At 39.6% G+C, this 19,530-nt stretch overlaps 1 protein-coding gene across 1 annotated transcript; it reads left to right on the plus strand.

Moving 5' to 3' along the window:
* The first annotated feature begins 1,200 nt into the window (after positions 1-1,200).
* On the plus strand, positions 1,201-16,828 carry phyh (phytanoyl-CoA 2-hydroxylase). Its single transcript, XM_079263185.1, has 9 exons — positions 1,201-1,360; positions 2,551-2,606; positions 3,001-3,111; positions 3,202-3,370; positions 3,568-3,649; positions 5,077-5,258; positions 5,343-5,492; positions 15,246-15,377; positions 16,303-16,828. Exons 1-9 carry the CDS (start codon positions 1,295-1,297, stop codon positions 16,354-16,356), a joined length of 1,002 nt encoding a protein of 333 aa, XP_079119311.1. The 5' UTR covers positions 1,201-1,294; the 3' UTR covers positions 16,357-16,828.
* Positions 16,829-19,530: the final 2,702 nt, after the last annotated feature.

Raw genomic sequence — 19,530 nt, forward strand, 5'->3', positions numbered from 1 at the left:
GTCCAGCCCGCCTCGGCTCCCGGCTGCATGGGAACTGCTGAGGGACGGCTCGGGATGGCTGCCCTGGCTGGTAGCTCCGCACTGGCTAATGGGGGCTTGCTGACTAACTGCTTCCCTAACTGAGAGCAGAGATGGGCTTCTAACTCACAGAGCCTCGCCTCCAAAGCTGCCAAGCTGCTACACTTAATACACCTACCGTTATCACTAAAGGAGGCGGAGGAGTAGCTAAACATCAGACACACCGAGCAAGAAAAGGCAGGGGACCGGGGTGTGGGAAGAGAGCTAGCAGCCATGCTAAAACCGAGTGCTTGAGCTGTTTAAGTCAGTAAACAGAAAGCCAAAGATCCCAAAAATAAATGCAATATATAGAACAGTGGTTTGGGAAGATATTGTGCGCGAAAGTGAGTGGTTGGTTAACAATAGACAGAAGTTAGAAAGAAGTTAAAGGAGCCAACGGCTCGTAGCAATCCGCAGTGACACACGCTAGGGAAACAGGAAATGACAATACGTTACCGCAACGTCAGTGTTCCAAGCTACCTTCAGTTGCCATTCAGCTACCTTAATAAACTGGTCAGAAAATGATGGTCAGACTGTGGTACAACACTGACTTGTTATTTAGATGTTTTGAGTAATTTCCTTCAGGTAAAGTTCACCTTTCTTGTCTCCTCTTTCTCTTCCCATCTTTGCTAATTTGACCATCTTCAGCTAAACAAAAAATGAAAAGTGGGAACAACAGTTGTCTTACAAATAGATGAAATCAGTCCTTATAAAGTGGCACTGCATTCCAGAATATACAGAATGGTGTACATTCACAGTTTCTATCTTGAGACAAAATACAGAGTGTAATGCAAAAAAATATCATCGTTAATTTTTTTTTTTTGTTTATTTTATGTTTTAATATGTCTTTCTTTTAAAAAAAAAAAAAAAAAAAAAAAGTAAGAAAGAACGAAAAAACTTTGAATAAATGTTATTTTTATTGTTTTTCCTGTCACAGAGGACAAAAATGGGATTCCGTAAGTCAGACAAATTCCTTTTTGGGTTGTTTATTCCTTAAGTCTGGGAAGATAACCTTAATGTTTAACGTTAAACAAAGTATGCTCAGATTTATTACATCTTTTATTGGTCTAAAATACATTAACATGTAGTGACATCTGACTTCATGACACTTTGGCTTACGTAAGCGCCTACGTATGTCGTCATTACTCTAACCTTTACTCCAATAAAAGCCTGAACAGACCTAGTTAGTTTCTACTGTATTTACTGGTGTCACAGCAGACTACTGTACAGCAAGAAGATGTCTCGTGCTGCGGAGAGACTCCGAGTGATGATCAATCATCTTGATTGTTCAGCAGCTACAATCGTATCCTTTCCTGCACCATGACTTCAGCTTGCTGAGGTTAATTTTGCAGCCGGTGGCATCGCACCGAGGGTCTGCGCAGCCATCCCGAATCCCGGGAAGCGCTCGTAACTACTTATTAGTAAAGTTTTGAAAATTTGCATCTAGCATATTCATGCATTCACAGTTGCTCAATTTGCAAGTCTGCTACTGTTATTTTTGACAGACGCTGCTACTGTTGTTTATTCAGCTGTTTCTGTTGTTCAAGCTAGCAAGCTAAACGTAGCCAGCCTTTATGCGACCGTGTTTAAACTTAGATTCATGCTTCTTACTTTAAACTGCTTCATGAAGACACCGAATTTAATATCTCAGACGGATAAAAGCTCATATTTACGACGCTGCTTTCCCATTTGTCTGTTCAGAAAAGAGCAAATTCACCGCTATTTGGCATTTAGTCCACTTTAGACAAGGTCAAGTTACAAACTGCAAAACTTGGTATTAGAATGGCCCAATCTGGACAGTATTATCATTTTTTATGATAAAGACTTAAAAACACAGATTGAAATTAGTACATATTTTTTATTTGTTTATTTTTTGTTTGCATATAACTCTATAGGCCAGCTTAAAGCAGAGAAAAACACATTGCCTGCATTGGTTATTGAAATACATCTGGTCAATAGCCCCTTTTTGCATTTTTACAAATATGGTTAATGATGTACAAATTCCAAAGTCCCTCATAAATAGTCTTTATGTCTACATCAAACCAGTGTGAGGGGTGTTATTTTGTTTTAACTGGATTTGATCTAAGATACTCTGTATGCCAAACAATGACAGAAAAAAGGGAGCAAAATGGCCCTATTTATAAGCTGAGACAAACTTCAGTGTTGTTGATTTGGGTTAGTTTCTGTAACCATTTTCATTGTTCTAGTGATGTCAGTTTATTATGTAGACCTAATTTTGCTTCTTACTTAATAAAAAAGAAGCCCTTTGCACTTTGTACTGCAAGTTGGTGTTGATTCTGTACTGACATGGTATTCAAAAGTCAAGATAGCCATCGGGATACTTTGGAAGTAAGCCAGTAATGAGGGCCTGTTGCCACTCCAGAGATAAGCAGGTTCATATCTGAAAATGTGCATGAGATATCATAAAAATGACACCTTTAATTAAAAAATTCTGTACCAAACAGTTTTTTGTCCTGAACTGACTCCACTAAGGAAGCTGCATCCACTTCTTCTCAAACCGTCACCTATGGCCACCCACAGAGGCTACGGTAAGAGGACATTTGTATTTTTGCTACCTCAGCCTGAAAATCGCCCCACATTTTGTTAGAAATTTCATGTTTATCTTTCAGCATGGTACAGTTTGTTCAGTGCCCTCACTGCCATTGACTGCATTTCAGTGTCCCACTTTTTTTTTTTTTTTTTTTGCATAATAGCAAGTGACATTGCATACAATATGTCCACAGACCTCAAAACATTGTATTTAAGTTAGTATAACAGTAACATTTCACTATTACAAAGCATGAAGTCCTTGGAACACTAAGGCAGAACATTCATTTGCACTCTATGTACCAAATATTTCCCATCAAAAGTATCTTTTATGTCACTTGCATGTTAAAATGTGTCTAACTTGCTGGTATTGTTATGTACCTGTTTTTCGGGCAGATACTCAGTTGATACAGGTATGCTGACCCCAGAGCAGCGATTCTTCTATGAGGAGAATGGCTTCCTTCTCATCAAGAATCTGGTGTCTGCTGAGGACATAGAAAGCTTCAAGTAAGCAGCTACGAAGAAAATGATATTCTCCTAACTTCATTTTTCTATTATTTGGAGCCAGAGACAGGATGATGATTGTATCTTCTTCAGGAAGGCGTTTGAACAGATCTGTCGGCAGGAAGTGCGGGTTCCCGGCCTGGTGGTGATGAGGGATGTGGCCATTGCGAAGTCTGAGTTTGTTTCGGATCAAAAAGCTGTGTCTAAACTTCAGGATTTTCAGGAATGTCCTGAACTGTTCCGTTACTGCTCCTTACCAGAGGTATGAAGATACACCCACGCCCTTTAGCTTCCGAAAGATGCACTGTTGAACATTTTAAATCACATATTTATTGTCTAACATTTGGAAATTAAAATGATTCTTTTGAAAAGGGGATTAAAGTGATAAAAACAAACAAATATAGTAAAGAATGAATGAACTTGTATTTGATAGAACCGAAACTTGTGTCAATCTCTCAGATTTTGAAGTATGTGGAGTGTTTTACTGGACCCAACGTCATGGCCATGCACACCATGCTGATCAACAAACCTCCAGATGCAGGTACGAAGCATTTATAGAATAGGTCTCAGGAACAAAATGTTCTTCCACATAAATTTGTTCTTAAGTTATAATTATGAACTTATTACCAAGATTGTGGCGTTTACAAAAATCTTTGTAGAACAAATCTTACAAACACTCAGGGGTAATCTTACAAACGTTTGACTGCTGACATATTTGAACAAAGTCGGCTCCTGTGTTGTTTAAATTACTGTTCAGTTCATTAAAATACCATCATAAATTTTTAAAAAAAAGATTTTTAAATAACTTTTGGTGTTTTAAAAAACATTTTGTGATTTCAAAATAAATAGCAAGATGGCCTGTTAAATTCCCTCGATGGAAATTAAACTATATTTAATTAATTTTATTCTTTTATGAATGGAAAGCAGTCAAGATGGGATTTATTTTCTGTTACTGGTCTTCCTAAAACCATCGGTGCAAAATCCTGAACATGCATTGAATTTCTCCATAAACATTCAGGTCAACTGTTGCTTCCAGATCCACCTGCTGAATGTGGTATTTAATAATTAAAATGACCTACAATTGTGTTATTTTATCATCATAATAAGTTTTATTTGGAGATGGATGTTATGCCTGATTGCTAAAACTACTGACCGACTATCAGACTCACCTGGAGGAGATCCACCACTCACACCATCGGTACACCGCTCGTTCTAAGCGTATTACAGCAGGTGGTGATTTGCTTCATAAGTTACAACAGAAAATGTGATGAAAATTTATTCTACAATTCTGATCCGTACATGGGACCAGACCGCAGACTCATTGTCCAAGTTCAGGAATAATTATCTCTTTGCGCATAAAACTGAATCTTACTGTTTGATTATTTATTGCCATGTATATAACTTTAAAGATGAGGACAGTCAGGTTTTAGTAGACACTATAATTATTTTTCATTTTCATGTATTTTTAATTTACATTCTGCTTGTAATTTTCCCTCTGTTGTCTCACTGCTGTCTATTTGCGCATGGCCTGCAGGTTCTGCGCTGGATATCTTAAGTTGGCTGATCGATCATTAATCACCAAGGGCAGCCTGGCCCTTGAGCTGGTTTTTACTTTGTGGTTCTCCTGCATGTCAAACAACTTTGCAAATCTTGTCTAAGTTGCCAGAGATTTAAATGTCATGACTCACCTGCTGATTCTGGCTTCATCCAGCCATCAATAAACTGACTTGATTTATGGGCATCTTTCCAGATGGGGAATGATGTTTTCTTCTTGTGGCTTTGTTCCTCCACAAGGCTCATTTCCAGTTACAGCACAGGAGAAACATCTGTAGGACAAAAGCAGGACAGCAGCCACGTGGCAGAAACAGAGATACTTCGTGTTACTTTGCAGCAGAATCCATATTTGTGTCAGTTGCAGTTTTTGACTTATCAGAACCAAATGTTTGATCATATATTTTCCTCGACCAGGTAAGAAGACATCACGTCACCCGATGCACCAGGATCTGCATTACTTCCCATTTCGCCCTTCCGACCGGATTGTCTGTGCCTGGACTGCAATGGAGAGAGTGAATAGGCAGAATGGCTGCCTGGTTGTCCTTCCAGGAACACACAAAGGCACCCTGCTGGAACATGACTACCCGGACTGGGAGGTACACACAGATACACACACATACACAAAGACACAGAAAACACAGAAAACTGCACACACTTTTTACATCTGCATGTGTCCTCAGGGTGGGGTGAACAAGATGTATCATGGAGTGAGAGACTACGACCCAAGGCACCCCAGGATGTATGTGGAAATGGAAAAGGGCGACACAATCTTCTTCCACCCGCTTCTCATCCATGGCTCTGGTATGAACCAGACGCAGGGCTTCCGCAAGGTAACATTTCCCAGAGTCAGGCTGGCTATGGAGCACACTGGGCATTTTTCCTCCTTCATAATTCATATGTCAGTAAAAGTCCTTCCTTGGTAAATCTGTAAATAAGATAAATAATATATCCGTTTGTTAAAGTTAAGTCAGCTAATTTAAAAAAAAAAAAAAAAAAAAGGTTTGTAAGGTCCTTCTGAGCAGTCTGTATTTTCTGCAGTGGTCAGCATTCAGACAGACTAAGTAGAGAAATGGATTTTGTTTTCTTTTTCTTTTTTTAAAATTATTGCATTTCTTTTCTTCATTTAAAACTACAAAAGCCTCAAAAACCTATTTGCAGTTTAAAGAAATGTGTTTTGGATTTTTAGCCCAAGTCACTTCTGCATCACGTGTTTACATTGAATGTTTCTTTCAGCACAAGCAGCAGCAAACAGATTAAAAATGCTGTAATTATTAGAATGCCTGTTTCCCATGCATGCGGCAATGTGTGGGACGGCGTCACATATTCATCCCCCAACGGGATGAAATTGCTCCGTTCATTCATTCTTCCTTTCATTCTACATGCGAACAGAACTAAAAATCTTCATATTTTAAGATACATTTTATTCACTTTTAAATCACATCTGTGCAATGAGGTTTTAACCACAGATCACTGATATATGAACATACACCCACAACTGATTTGTGAATGCACACGGGCGTGCACACTTCCCCAGCGGATAGAGAACGTACGTCTGAAAACACGTCAGACAGCTGAAAATCAAACAGTTTTCGCCGTTTTCTGAACAACTCATAAAACGGGGGTGAAGATTTCTCCTGCTCTGTTGTTACAGCGAGAACTTCATGTCCATCACAGGAATGCGCACCTTTATTCTAATCATTTCTCAGTTGTATTACAGCATAAAATGGATCCAATATTCTTTGTAGCTTTTAGTGTCAACATGTTACCTGAAATCTGAAGTTTAACAATAGTTAGAGCAACTCTACTAAATCAATCGTTTTTCATCAGAATGTGTAAAATATTCAACAGTGTTGTGTTTTTTGGTTGTTTTTTATTTTTAAATCATTGTCTTTTGGTCATTTGTGGAAAAAATGATCAGTGATGAGGGTTGAAATCCATTCTAAATGCGACGTGACTTCACATCTGACTCGAGCTGCCACATGATGTTTAAATAAGGCCTTTTTCTTCATTGTCACGTCATATTTCCACTGTAATGCTGTAACGGGTTGGTCACAGAAACAGAAGTTCATGGAAACATGATTCAGCAGAGCTGACTGAGAACATGTATAAAAAGGTACGTGTATGAAACCATAGCAATGGTGGAGCTGACCAGCCGTGCAGAGGGGGTGGGAACTTGTAGGGGGCCTAATTGGAAAACTGTTACAAATGTATTCGAATTTACTATTATTTTGAATCATTCATTCATTCATTCATTATCCTTCCCGCTTAGTCCGATTAAGGGTCAAGGTGAAGCTGGAGCCTATCCCAGCAATCTTTGGGTGAGAGGCAGAGTACACCCTGGACAGCTCGCCAGTTCATCGCAGGATTACAGTTATTATTTTTACAATTATTATTACTTTGTTGTGAGGAATCAAATATGATAACCATACCATGACAGGGCCATGAGTTTTTTGCTGAAGAGTGAACTCTGGATATTTTACACATATCCTTAACATGCAGTGCAGAACAGAACAGGAGCCCCGCAAAGCAGGATGGGAAATATGTAAACGAGCCACCCAGAGGGCCAATCACAGCAACTACTACAGAACCTTGTAGGAAAAAGTGCACACACAAACAGCTTCTGCAAAAGAGCGTCCAGCAGAGTTAAAGAGGGGGAAAGAACGAGATTTTTTTTTTGCTGCACTGCAGTCATGTCAAAAGCTCGCTGCCATCAGGCGTCATCCTTTGTGAAACAAGTGCAGGTGGAGAGAAGACAGGAATATGTCTATCATGTTACAGTTTACACTACTCTTAGGTTCCAACTCTGAAGAAGTCCCAGCCAGCACAGCAGAGACCTGCCACACAGCTTTTCCAGGAAAGCGTTAATAGATCCATATTTACACGAGAACACTTAATGAGATGTTGATGAGCTGCAGGGAACTTCAGCCCGGGAGAATTAGTGTAATGAGTGTCTTACTGCTACCTGAAGCAGTCGATTCCCAAGGTAAAAAAAAAAAACTGGTGGCATCGCAGCCTGCAGCCGTTCTCCACTCATGTGGCAGAACGGCCACAGAACTGGCCGCTCTGCGATTCTGCCTGTCCGCTCCTGTGTGTAGCCACAGCTGCCCTGAGGCAGGCTGATGGAAACACTTGTTACTGGTGGATGCAGACACCCTGGATGTGGACACGTCACCAGCAGGGCCCAGGGGCCCAACCTACTGGACTCTGGTCTGGACTAGTTGACCTGAGTCTTTGGATCTAAGAACTCTGCTTGGTTTATAGTGTCTGATTACATCACAGATGTATTTTGGGCCAGAACCATTCTGGGATTTGTGAACAATCAGCAAGGTTTTAAAATCTGTCATGTGACTGACTGGAAGCCAGTGTAAAGATTTTTAAACTGGTGTGATGTGTTCAGATCTCTTGGTCCTAGTTAACGCTCTTGAAGCAGCATCTGGATGAGCTGCAGATGTTTAATGTTTTTTTCAGGAAGTCCAGTGAAAAGACCATTACAGTAATACAGTCTGCTGGAGGTGAATGCATGGATAAGTTTCTCCTGATCTTTCTGGGAGACTAACCTTTTAATCCTGTTGTTTCTGAGTTGCTAGAAAGCTGTCTTAGTGACAGCTTTTATGTGGCGGCTGAAAGTCAGATCTGAATCTTGCAACACTCCAAGGTTACAGACTTGATTGGTAGTTTTAAGAGCTTGAGTCTCCAGGTGTTTACCCTCTTCATTAAAGAAAATAATATCCAAGTTTACACTGAGTTTTTTTTTTTTTAATTTAGTTGGATTGACAAATTATTAACATGACCATCATGGACAATACTGAATACAGTAATGAATGACTAAATCACAGCAACATAAATCATCCCTGTGAAGCCATGCTTCCTAAACAGAAATAGCTTGACATTACTTTTCAGACACTGCAGCCACATGTGAAAACCTGCAGATGCTGTCATGAAACACCACAGTCCTTTTTAGAAACACTTTCTTCTGCTCTCTTTTGCACAGGAAGCTGTAATTATGTCCTTAAAATCCTAATTATGAAGAATGTCATGCTCAGTGATCACAAGTGTAAGGATTACTGACAATGTTACCCAGTTTAAGGCAGAATTATGCTTTTGAAAGAGTATCTGCTGTTTATGTGCTCTAATGTAGACATATTTTTATTTTTGACAAGCCATCGGTCCCATTTTTGCCCAGTAAGTGCGTACTTGACCGGTCTAAGTCATCCCCCAGAGGCCCGTGTCCATAAAAATGAACAAATGTTATGACTGAAACTGTCATAAACGGCTTCTTTTTTTTAAATGAACAACAAAAAGTCAAATAGTTGATACCAACTATGCTGATTTTTCCTTCCACATAAAAATTCAGTGGGCTTATGCGTGCAGTGAAACCCTTATGCCGGGGTCTAATAAAGGTTTGCACATACTAAAACCTGTGCAAAATAATTGCACACGCAACAAAAATGAAAAGCTGACTTACTTTCAGCGCGCATTGAGGGTTGTGTCCTTTCATGGTCTCAAAAACAGCATATTTGCATCTAGTTGATACGTACACTGTAATATTTAATATTGGATGTTCGCGGCCTATTCTCCATGTTTTGGAAGAAGAAAATGTAAATATATTCATTTAACACCCGTAATGTGATCTATCAAACCTGGAAGCAATGTTGCTGATAGAAACTGCGTCTCTATTTAACACGTTTCAAAAGGACGTGCAGACAGTCTGTGTGCGTTATTGTGCACATGGTTGCGGTAATTGTCACAAGGAGACACTGAAACGAAGCAAGACGACGCAGAGAATGCGTTTTTCACCCTCATGTTCATATTTTTGTGATGAACGAGGAAACAATCATATGGCTCATCCAGTATTTTGGAGCTTTTGGAGGAACTTAGGATGGATGTGGAGAGGAGTTGCGTACACCTGCAGATAATAGATATTACGTGTCACAGCTGGAATCTTCCAGATGTGCTGTCCAAGTCCTAAATGTCATGGGTCGCCGGATGATTACGGTTATTAGGTTTCCACGGACACAGCAGTCATTAACTAAAACCAAATAAGTTTTTTTTCGAGTAGCTGGATTTCTTATTTTTCTTTTATCCATCCATCCATCCATCCATCTTCTGCCGCTTATCCGGGGTCGGGTCGCGGGGGCAGTAGCCTAAGCAGGGAAGCCCAGACTTCCCTCTCCCCAGCCACATTTGCCAACTCTGCGGGGGGGGATCCCGAGGCGTTCCCAGGCCAGCCGAGAGATGTAATCCCTCCAGCGTGTCCTGGGTCTTCCCCGAGGTCTCCTCCCAGAGGGACGTGCCTGGAACACCTCACCAGGGAGGCGTCCAGGAGGCATCCTGACCAGATGCCCGAGCCACCTCAACTGGTTCCTCTCGATGCGAAGGAGCAGCGGCTCTACTCTGAGCCCCTCCCGGATGACTGAGCTCCTCACCCTATCTCTAAGGGAGAGCCCGGCCACCCTGCGGAGGAAACTCATTTCAGCCGCCTGTATACGAGATCTCGTTTATTTTTCTTTTATTTAGCTTCTAATGTCTTTATACCTTTTTTCTTCATCCCTTGTCCGCATTTAACAAACATCATAAACTTTTTCATAGATTTGCTTCCACACTGCGTTTATTTTTGTGTCAATCAGATTTCTTTGCTGCAGGTCATGTTTTCTCTCCAAACTCACCATGCTGCAAACTACGTTTTGTGCAAATCCTCGTTTAAATAGGGAGTTTGCAACACATTTGCACCCGTCGCCCATTCACACATTGACTTAAATCAGCCACCAAACTGTGGTTCAGCGCCATGCGCAAATTCAAGATTGCACACGCAGATTGGGAACATAAAAGATCCAGCTTTAGCTGTGCTTATGTGACTGTTATACATGTGCAATTCCAATCCATGTCATAGAGCTGGGCCTTGCATTTTCAACTTCAACTTTATTTATATAGTGTCAAATCAAGACGTTTTACAGACGAGAAAAAAAAACATAATGAAAGCCAATTCGTAATAATATAGCCTATAGAAGGAAACCAACAGATTGAGTTGGAGGCTCCAATCAATCTCCCATCCTGAGCAAGCACACTGGCGACAGTGGGAAGGAAAAAACTCCCTTTTAACAGGAAGGAAACCTCCGGCAGAACCCGGCTCAAGGACAGGCAGCCATCTGCCTCTGCTGTGTGGGGGGAAGAGGACAGAAAGACAACAGACAACAGGAACTGCTACTCCCGGCCAGGGAGACCTGCTGAGACCTGTCTCAGCAGTTCACACAAGACCTCGCACATGGGGATACATGCGTTACGGCATGGCAGCAACGGGTTCATTTGGATCAGTCACCACTCTAAAATGTGCATAAGATGCTGATTGACAGCAGAACTTACGAGTTACACAACAATTGGACTTTTTCTGTAATTTTTTTCCCCCAAAAATGATTGGCCCCTAAACTCCGTGGGCCCCTAGGCCGCAGCCCAGGTAAACTTGTTATTAAGGCGGCCATGGTCACCAGCATAGAACTCAGTGAGATTTTGTGTTCTGATGGTTGCATCACCACTGGAGACCTCTAAAGTACAGCGATGCGATTCAACGGAAATCTCTGAACCTGTTATCAACCTGTCCCACCAGGGTGTCAAAACATAAAAATCAGCTCTGAAACGTTTTTTGAGATTTTGTATATCTTCATTCTCTGCCTGCTCGAAGTGGAAAGCTTTTCTTTTCCTGCCTCTCACACCACATTGATAAGTAGGCAAACTGTTTTTAATGCTTTATCCACCGTAAAGCACTTTCAGATCATTTACTTGATATAAAGCACGATATACATTTATTGAATTATTATTATAGTTTTTCTATGATTGTAGCAATCGGTCTTCAGTTACATCCTTGTCAGGGGGCTTATGGCATGCGGGGGCCTGGGACGCCCGCCCCCTCTGCCCCCACCTAAGTTCTGTAAAAGAACTACTGTCAAGAGTTATTATCATCATTAATTGAGTCTTAATGTTTTCTGCTATTATCCAGAGTATGGAAAGTTCCTCCTCATCCCAGAGGAGGCGGTCCAGCTTGAGGAGGTATTTCTAATATGGCAGCTCAGAAAGTATGTGTTTCAATGCTGACTGCTACACACACTACCTATACACCCCGATGAGCAACTCTACCAACCACCACTACATTCGCAAGACTTGATTTTTTTTTAACTAGCATATTGAACTGAACCACTAGACTACCTTCCTAAAGTGTTTGTTTTTTTGCCATGTGGCTTCTTTAAATTATTTTATATCATTTATTTTATTATTTTTGGGAGATGACTACATTAATATTTGGAAATATTCTTGCTTCTTGGCTTCTAGATAAAAGGTAATCCTGGTGCTTGATAAGTAAAACTTTATCATCTCCACAAAAGTAAGGATGAGAGAATCTATTCTCACCAACGGCTCACCTGCACCTTTGAAGTTAAATTAGTCATTTTTTAACATTTTTTTAAAAAAGTAATTGTAAATATCCTTTTTGTGACTGATAATGAATTGAGCTAACTTTTTTCTGTCAGCTCTGGTCACATAATAGTTTAAATGTCTCTAAAGTTTCTTAAAAAATCTTGTACCCATCCTTTTTTCATCATGCAAGAAAAAAACCCTTCCATTCTGCTTTCCTTCTTGGGCTGTGTTCTTGCATGTACATGGTATTGAGTTGAGACTAAAAGATACTTAATGAAAACATCCCTTTCTAATGACTTTGCACCTTCTAAAAGGATTTCTATTTTGGAAAATCTTTTGCAAAGGTCCTTCAACACAACTTTGACAATTTCTGGGATTTCTTCAATGGTGATCATTTTAAAGTCCTCATTGAGGGTTTTAACAAAGGTTAATATTCTGTCCCTCAGCTTACAAACTTCAGCAAATTTAATTTTGTCCTTGTTTCTACATTTTTCCCAAATCTTTGCAAGTAGCATAATAACAAAGCTGTTACCGAAACTGTTACCCCAATTAGACAACATTGACATATCTTCAGGGTCTTCATCCTGCTGGACAGTGGATGATTCAACAAAGGTTGTGTCTTCTGTCAAGTTTTCCTCCATCTCTGTCAAATTAGTAACACTCTGTTCATCAATCTTTGTCACATATTCTAACTGGAAGTTCTCTTCTTTGATGATTTTAGGTTCTATTTTGACATCCGTATTTACAGAGGGCTCTGATCCAGACTTGATTTCTTCGGGTGACAAAACCCCATTTTGGAAAAGGTTTTCAATGTCTGTGAGAGCGTCTGATACTTTAATGTGAACTATTTCATCTGATGGTTCCCTTACCTTCCACAGAAAAACTTGCTGCATAAAATCAGCAGTGTGGTTTATAATGGAGTAGAACATTTCAGGAGAATAGCCCCTCCTTGCACCATCTACGATCTCTTTTATATTTGAATTGACTGAATCCGAAAGACGTCTACTCTCTGGTTGAACTGGCATCTGGTACGACTGTCCGGTCAAAAGATGTTTATGCATCATATCAGTTAGTTGTTTGGAGAATTGTTCACCTTCACAGTATTTGACATTCATCATGTTTTGTTTTGTACTTTCTTGAATCTTTTCTTCAGTTCTTGGAAGAACAAATTTAAACAGCATCATTGATATATTTTGTATAGTCTCTGATAAGAGATCTGCAATAATGTCTTCCATTTCTGAATCCATTATTCCCGTAGCCAGCAAGGCTGACTGGGCTGCTGAAACTTTTGCAAAATGCTTGTTCAGTACTGGAACGAGATAGTTTTTGGTGACGGGAATACACCTTTCCATTGTAGTCATTTTTCTTTCTTCCTCCAACACTGCTGATGTTCTCTGAATAACCTCTCGACGCTTTCTCAGTACTGCTTCAGTACTCTCTCGATACTCTTTTAAAACTCTCTCGATGTTCTCTTGATACTCTCTTGATATTCTATCAGAATTCTCCTGATATTCCCTCGATATTCTCTCAATGTTCTCTTCATATTTTCTCGATAAACTCTCCATCTCATCACGATATTCTCTTGAAATCTCCATGTTAGCTTGATGTTCTCTTTAACAATATGTATAGCAAGTCCTCTGGAAACTAATGTTCTTGTAGGAACCCTGGGTAGTTATGAACATTCAAAAGAGCTTTATGACGAACCAACAACAATAGAAGCTCCGCCCCGCTCAGTGACATCAGAGCTCCATATTGTTGCCCCGCCCCTTCACCGTGAACTCCTGACTGGCTGTAAATCGTCGGTTGTCGGCTTTTTCCGGAAGTTCTGTCCGTCTCCTTCAAGCAAACATGAACACATGATAGATAGTTTTAACTAGGCTATTGCCACGAGGAAACTTTGGTGACGAACACAGAGGTGCACGTGCTGCTACGGACACGGTGCTCGTTCGGGTAAATAAAACTGGTATATCTGCGGCCTGATCCGAGCTTTAGTCCTTTGTGGGAGGGAGAGAATACGGAGAAGAGGTGCAGAAGAAACTGCGATTAAAAAGTGCAGAAATGATTGCCAGTAGTGAGCTTGCCAACAAGTCTGAGACAAGTTTTAAACTGCTGAGCCAATCATCATCATCTGCAGAACATATTCATCAACCATCATGCATGCGCTTACATGTTGCATCATGGATGTTGTTTTGGTTAATAAAAAAAACAAACAAAGGAACAAAAAAAAACTAAGACAAATATCTGTGTGATGTAAAATGGATTCAGTCTTCTGTCACTTGTTTAGCTTAGCTGCCACATGGGAAATCCTTCTGATTCTTCAACTTGACAGTGCTCAAAAGTCTTAAAATATACTCGTATTAAAAAAATAAACAAAAAAACTGAACGAGATATTTTTTACTACTTTACAAAAACTAAACTGAAACATAGAAGCAGTGTGATGATTTAGTTTCCCACACACTACTGCAGTTTAGTGAGCAATGACATGGTTGTGTTAATCTGGAATTGTATTTACCCAGTTTCAAGAATAGGTAAAGATCTTAAACTAGTTATTACATCCTGACACATAAAAGTAAAATTAGGAAACATTTTTTTTACATGATCCCATGGTCACACATTTTATTCCTCAGGAGAAAAAGAAGAGTGTGGCTCCCAATTGTTACCAGTAGGTGGCATAGTTGTACCATTTAAACTGACTTTCAGCTCTAGGATTTATTGGCCAATGTAAGCTTTAACAGAAATGTTTCAGCCACATAAAAGGCATTCATTTGTAAATATGTGTTGATTTCCACAAGTAAAACTTGATTTCTCGTCTCATGAGTAATATAAATACTTTTCATTCGAGACAACTGAGCTAAGCAGAAACAAACTGCTGAAACACCGTAGAAAAAGATGCTTGAATGTTCAGGAGTGACGTTGCTTAAAATTAAACAGTAGAGAGAAGTGAGGTGGACCATTATTGCTGATTATAGTGTGAGGGGCCAAAATAGGGAATAATCAGGGTAACTGTAGTGTGTTCTGGCTTTAGAGTTTACATGTGACTGGATTTCTATAGCCACGACAGGTAAAATTGTTATAAAGCACCATCTTATGTCCCTCTCACTGGATGTCCTTATTCACCAATATATTAAAAGTAAATAGTGTTTGAACTGCGTGTGACTATGTGTCATGTGTGTCCCCAGGCCATTTCCTGCCACTATGCCAGTAGTGACTGTTATTACATCGACGTGAAGGGAACCACACAGGAGAATATTGAGAATGAGGTGAAGAAGATCGCAGAGAAGAAATATGGTGTGGATGAAATTGACTTCAAGGTTAGACATTCCCACTCAAGTTTCTCTCATCACCATCAATGATCTCTACAGCTGACACAATGTGATCATTAGTGTTTTTTATATGGATGCTTACATATAATACTGCATGACGATAATGTCGGTCAGACAAATCACACGACCTGATTTTAGAGTTCAAACCAACACATTTCTGTTTATATTTGGCTTTTATACTTGCCTCTGATTTCGTCTTGTCCACTGATGTGTTGATCTTTAGCAACTTGTCAGGTCACACAAGGGTGCACTTTAAAGCTCAGAGCAATGAGAGACCAGCTCTGACCACAAAGCCAACCACAGGCACATTTGATGGTTATCCACCTACCAAAGTACACATGTAGATCACCTGAACAGCATTCAAACATCTAAGCTATGTGACATTTATAGTGTGGTGAAATTACAGTAATATGGCTATATTTCAATAGACATTTGCAAATATTTCAAGCAGACATAAGATAATCATGTTGTTGCATGATTAGCTTATGTCTGGTTATTGTTTACAAGCAGGAGAAGTGCAGTAAAATCTGCCATCATGTTTTCGTCATGGGCTACATTTACACTGAGGGCCTCACTAAACTCAATGTTTCTATTACATGTTATTATAGTGGACAAAAACTAAGCTCAGAAAGCATCTCTAATGATGCAGCTTTAGAAAACAATTTAGTGTTGTCTGGTTACTTTGATTACAACATATATATGTTGTGTTGTGTTTGTGTACGAACATTTTATCAATACATATAAATAGACCCGTTGCATTTCAGACATTTCTTGAAATTTCAGCTGGCACTGTTGTAGCATTGCTATCATATACCTAGTTCTGGATATAAAACATCAATATTGATTTGCAGACATGAAAATCTGGCACATTTAATTTTTGGAAAATGACTGTTCAATTGTGTTACCTTTACAGGATACCTGGGCTATCCGAGGTCGCCTGGTGCAGGGAGAGAGGATTTCACTCTGAAGATATCCTGCACAGAAAAAGATTGTTACAGAACAGAGTGAAGCTAAAATCTTAATTAGCCTATCAGCCAAAATGTCAAGCAGAAAAGCAACATAAAGGGACACTAATTGTACAAATACATAAGAAAAATAGGAATTGATTCAAGGATGTTGTAAGTGTTAAAGAGAGCTTGCATGAGGTTGAAAGGATGATGCAGTGGAGAGAGGAAACGATGAAAGTTGTGTTAAAAAAAAAAAAACATGAATAATCTGGTTTGACTTGCGCACTTTAAGTTAACAGTACCAGAGGCCTTGATTCAAAATCACCCTGCCTTGCAAAACAATGAATGTTAACTTTAAATTTTTGTCTGATTTTAACAGTTATTTTATTAGTTAATGATATTTTTCTAAAATCTGTCTCTAAGAAATGTTGTCATGTCAAAATAGAAATAAACAGAAAATTGACAGCCGAATAATATTTTAACCCTTCTTTTCCCGTTCACATTATGAAAACAAAACACACCATACCTTTTTTTTACTGACTTGTAAACTGCAAATGAAGTAATAGCTGTAATTTTTCATAAAATATTAATATCATTTAATGCTAATAAACATTTAATTAGTGTAAATGCAAATAATGCCTTATTTACAACCGGATTAGCAAAATCAGTATGATAGAAACGGGCATGATACAAAATTATCAATCGAAGATTTTAGATTAATGTGACACAATGTTTGCATTGAACTAAAAGACTGATGTCAAAAATATGTTAGTCATGGTGTTCATATTCTGTTTCTTTTTACAAAAAATGTTCCCGCATCCAGGCAAGGGAACATTTCTGCCAATGGTCGTCATCATCATGGGGGTCGCAAGACCATGGTCCTCAGCCGGAATAGGATGGATTGTCCTCTCCGGGTGGGAGTGAGGTCCTGCCTCAAGTGGAGTAGTTTAAATATCTCGGGGTCATGTTCACGAGTAAGGATTGAGCATGAGATTGACAGGCGGATTGGGGGCGGCGTCTGCAGTAATGCAGACTCTGCGCCCATCTGTGATGGTGAAGAAGAAGCTGAGTGTAAGGTTTTAACCTTAATGCAAAATGGCGACGTCCCCTCAGGTGCACAGCCAAAGGAAAAAGAGGAGGAAGAACCATGGGACTCCAATATTGGCAGAGCTCTGTTGCTTTTTACTTACATTTCTTTTCAGTTTCACATGCACAGACACCTTTCCCACTTTTTCTTACAGTTCACATTCCTCCACCAGTAAATATAGGCTAGAACCATTTCCATTAGTACCCAACAGTGGTGTATTCACAATTACAAACCTGAAAACATACAATACAGCTTAACTCTAAATACTACTTGAAAATAGACTAAATTACATCACACCCTATCCATTTACTTTAATAATCAAAACAAGAAATACTAATCAAGAAAAATAAAGATTCACTACTTCTTCCCCAACCTCCCCCCTCTCCTCAGGCCATTTGGTTTGTGCCAACCAAACTAATTAAGCACACCAGGCCCTTATCAGCAACATTCATGGGCTCCAAGGTGGAAGGTTAGAATCAAAGCAAAACATATACTGAAAATAAACCAAATTAATGTATCATTCAACTAAATAGGATCCATTTCCGAGAATAAATACATCAACAGAAACATTTAAAGAAATAAATGGATGATTTGTACATGTCTGAGTGACATGAAACAGCACCTGCTTTGTGAGGGGATGCCTGCATCTTCCTCACACTGAGCCAAGCCAGTCGAGGTGGTTAGGGCATCTGGTCAGGATGCATCCTGGACGCCTCCCTGGTGAGGTGTTCTGGGCACGTCCCTGCAGGAGGAGACCCCAGAGAAGCCCCTGGGCACGCTGTCCTGGGAACGTCTTGGGATGCCTTGGAAAGTTGGCAAATGTGGCTGGGGAGAGGGAAGTCTGGGCTTCCCTGCTTAGGCAGCTGCCCCCGCAACCCGACCCCGGATAAGTGTTGGAGAATGGATTGAACAATAGCTTGGCATTTTAAGGGTTAATTTATGTCTGGCTCTATCTCTAACCCCAGATACTGATGTCTCTCTTGGCAGTATTCCACTGTTATCATGCCATGATTTTAGTAAAGTGTCTTTTACTCTCACAGCTTTAAGTTGTATCATGTATTTAAGTAGTCCAACACAGATTGGCAGTCTCTGACACTGACAGGCTCAATGAGAACAGCTGTTTTAAAATATTTTCATTTTGAGGCCCAGTTATTTCCTGGCTCTGTGGGCTGGAACCTGTAAAAAAAAAACACTGGTTCCAGCACAAATTACACAGTGAATGTATGCAGGAGTTTTGTTTAAAAGTAAGAAGAAAGATTAGCCTTGTGGTTCAATTAAAATTAGCTGGATGTGCATCAGGCTGAGATTCTTATTGTCAACACCAGAGGAAAAAGAAGGTGCTGCTTCTGTGCACACTCAAGATCATATCAGCCATGCACACAGATATATGCAACATACGTCATGCTACCAACATTTACTCACACATGCTTACAACAATGCAGTCAATCAATACTAACAGACTTAGACACAAAAAATCTAATATATTTGTACATACACGTTTGGAAACCTACATGAGTGTATGCACACTTGATGCTGACGAAAAAAATGCAAATATTGTCATACACAGGCCTAACTACGGCCTCCTATAAAAGTTTGCCTGGCAGATCTACCATAGTTTTCCTGGACAGAGCAGTCAGTTGCATTTGCCCAGTTTCTTTCAGAAGAAACATATTTCTGATTTCAGCTTATCACACACAATGGATGGTAAAAAAAAAAAAAAAAAATACCTACAGTCATTTAACTTCTGTGGCATGCAGCACCAATAAATACAGGTTTAACAATATATGCAGGTAAACCTTGATCATTCATACCTGAAGCTGTAATGAATGGCTTCAGTGTAACAAAAAGATGTTTCAACTTGTACATGCTCTGCCTGTGAGGTAAACATATAAGTAATTCATTCCTTGTAGAAAGGTGACATTACATAAGATTCTGCTCTGTCCATCAGCTGGTTTAAAAGTGTTTATGAGTGTGTTTATCCTGTGTTATGTAATAATATCACAAGCTTGGAATATTGAGCCTCACCTTCATGCTGCAACGTGTAAATGATGTAGAAAATATACATAAATATGTGGTTTCCATCTGCATTTCTCAGCTGACAATGAAG

Source organism: Telmatherina bonti (genome assembly GCF_933228915.1).
Source record: "Telmatherina bonti genome assembly, chromosome: 23".
NCBI classification, from domain to species: domain Eukaryota; kingdom Metazoa; phylum Chordata; class Actinopteri; order Atheriniformes; family Telmatherinidae; genus Telmatherina; species Telmatherina bonti.